The sequence below is a fragment of the Cyprinodon variegatus genome, unplaced genomic scaffold, assembly GCF_000732505.1.
Source record: "Cyprinodon variegatus isolate N-32 unplaced genomic scaffold, C_variegatus-1.0 Scaffold39, whole genome shotgun sequence".
NCBI classification, from domain to species: domain Eukaryota; kingdom Metazoa; phylum Chordata; class Actinopteri; order Cyprinodontiformes; family Cyprinodontidae; genus Cyprinodon; species Cyprinodon variegatus.
Window position 1 is genome coordinate 1,283,649 of NW_015150492.1, and position 2,933 is coordinate 1,286,581.

General features: G+C 38.2%; 1 protein-coding gene across 1 annotated transcript in view; it reads left to right on the forward strand.

Annotated features, from left to right (window-relative positions):
* The window catches only part of abhd3 (abhydrolase domain containing 3), a 15,347-nt gene extending 13,167 nt beyond the window's left edge, over window positions 1-2,180 (forward strand). The window contains exon 9 of the mRNA XM_015369883.1: window positions 701-2,180. Coding sequence (XP_015225369.1) covers window positions 701-882 — 182 coding nt within the window. The 3' untranslated portion in view covers window positions 883-2,180. The remainder of the gene's footprint in view (window positions 1-700) is intronic.
* The last annotated feature ends 753 nt before the right edge of the window (window positions 2,181-2,933 follow it).

Consider the following 2,933-nt stretch of genomic DNA (forward strand, 5'->3'; position numbering starts at 1 on the left):
AGTCTTTCCTCCAACTCAGGCCACCTCGCCTTATGTCCGCGGAAACTCAGCTGCGTCTTCTTCACCTGTCGGAGTTCGTTTTCCATCTTCCTCCACTTGCGAACCATCGATTCATTTATCTTGAATTCTCTCGCGGCTGCTCGATTTCCATGTTCCTCTGCATAGCTGATAGCCTTCAGTTTCAACTGTGCTTCATAGGCGTGTCTCTTTGCCATTTTTAGGGTTTTCAAGACAACAATGTTCTGCTTAAAGCACATACCTGTTCTTTTATACACAAGCCATGACCACACTTCCCCCTTTAAGGTTCTCATGTTCTCTTATACACAAGCCACGCCCACACTTCTCCCTTTAACGTTCTCATGTTCTTTTATACACAAGCCATGCCCATACTTCCCCCTTTAACGTTCTCATGTTCTCATGGTGGTCTCAACAACGTCCGCAGATAGGGCGCAACGCACCATAGGGCGCGCCGCACATTTTGAGGAAAAAAACAAATGTTTATATGCGCCTTATAGTCGTGAAAGTACGGTAAATCATATTAATCCTAACCCACCTAAAAGAGAATTGGTATAGTCTGATTTAGTGTTAAATGGTGAGAGGTAAATGATTGTGTCTTTTCCATGTGTTTATCTGTCTGTGCGCATCAGCCTAATATAGTCCCACATCCCAGCAATTACAAACATGTCGTAATTGTTTACAGCCATTCCAGTGGAGGCAGTGAAGCAGAACCCTCACTTGGCCTTGCTCATTACCTGCCACGGGGGCCACATTGGCTTCCTGGAGGGTCTGTGGCCACGACAGAGCACTTACATGGACCGAGTCTTCAAGCAGTTTGCAAAGGCCGTCATTGAACAAGGCGGGCGACTCAAAGACCTCTCTTGATAAGACAACTTCAAGTGATCCTCATCTAATACATTTTTAGCTCCCCCCCTAGTTTCATCATTGTCTTCCATGTTTTTCCACTACTTTCCTTTTCCTGTTTCTTTCTTTTATTTAAACTTCTCATACATTCCCTTTTTTCCTTAACGGCAAATCCTACCCATAATTTTTGCCTCTTTGCCGTGTCTTTTTGCCATCTCTATCCTGCACTGGTCCATGTTTTTTCCCATTTAAAGGGCCTATTACTGAACGCAGCTCTCCTGTAGCGTTTAACATTCAAATCTTTTAAAAATGGTTAAAGAATTTCACAAATCTTTAACTCAACAAACTCAACAATAAGTGTCTCTGCTCATGTGAGCGCTGAAATGTTGAATCTTGTTTATACCCCTGTGAGGTCTTCTTTTCCATCCAGTAAACAGTACTGTCTAATTTATGTAACTTTATGTAGTTTTTAGCACACACATCAGTAGGATTATAGCCCTCAGGGATAGCCTTTGTTTCTTTTCCTCTTTCTTTCTGTTAAATGTCACTTTTGTCAGTGTGCTTCCTTCATTTTGTATATCCTAGATGTTCATAATCTGTTAACAAAGCATAATATTATTCCTTTTGAGTTCTAACTGGAGGTGTGGATTACACTTGTGTGTTTTTGGGGGGTTGAATCCATGTGCTATCAAATATGAAGCTGCTGTCAGCAGACATTTAGCTCTAAGGACTGAAAGCAGAGGTAAGCAGGAGTTCTGGGTTTGTGTGCCTGTAAAATATCTGGCATCTCTTGATATATAATTTGGCAGTAAAAAGGGAATCTTTGATTTAAACTTTCAAAGACCCATTTTCTGTCTTTTTTTGTAGTCAGGGTGGGTTTCTGGAACCAGACATTTACCCCTTCTAATTTAAAGCATCTATCAGGATAAAATCCAATAATCAGAGTAGATGTCTTCCCCAGAACACTCTCTGCAGGAAAGTAGAACTCTGTGAAATTACCCTGGACTTTGGTTGGCTTTAGGAAACATAAGAGTGGAAAAAATGTGTTTTTTTATTTATTTTGTCTCATTGATATCCCTAGTATAAATCCCTTGTATTTTAATCCATTTAAAGTCTGCTCATCTCATTCAATATCAAAAAGTTTGTAGGTTTCTATACAAAAAAAAAAAGATTAAAATCAGCTAACTGAAACTAAGGTATAAATTAGGTGTGAAATAATTATTTAGATTAATCATGATTAATTGATCATTGAAATAATCAACTAATTTAGTAATCAATTCATCGTTAACTGGAGTATAGCAACTGTAAAACATGCCTTTAGCTGAGAGCGTGACCCACTTAGAGCAGTAATTATATCAAATTGTAAAAAAATATATTAACATTTTGCATTTAAATAAATGTTTTGGTCTATCAATGTGCTCAATCCAGAACTCCTCAAGTGGAAAGGTTTTAGTTTCACCCGGTTTAATTTAGTAAAAAAAATCATCTTTAAGGAACCTTTGGCTATCTAATTATTAATCTGTTAGTAGAAAAAATAATCAACAGATTAATCGATTTGCAAATAACCATTAGATTAATTCATTTTTGTTGCTTCTATCAGGTTTTCTAGATCGACCTTTTTGTCTGTCACACCTGATCAAGCCCACTGTCAAAGACAGGACTATAAGACATGTTTTCTAGGTCACTTATGTACGTCTAATTCTCGTCCCCTGATGATACAGAATGAAATGTCAAACAACGCATTTTTTCCTAATGTCAACCTTCAGGGGACGCTTAATACACACAAAAAAGTATGTATTAATGTATAAAATATATGAAGATGTGCAGTTCTCAACTTCATCAAGTTGCTTATCATCCCTGAGTAAATCCTCCACCTCCATTCATTTGAACTCTTCCATCCCTGCCTCATGTGATTTTGATTTCATTTGCAGAAAACAAATGAGTATTACACAAAGACAATCTGGATAAAGCATAAAAATGTGTCTCTGGGGCCTCATTTTAGAGCAGTGTTTCCCAAAGATTTTCTTCTGGGCCCCCCTTTGGATTACAATAAAATTTCCACGCCCCCCCCC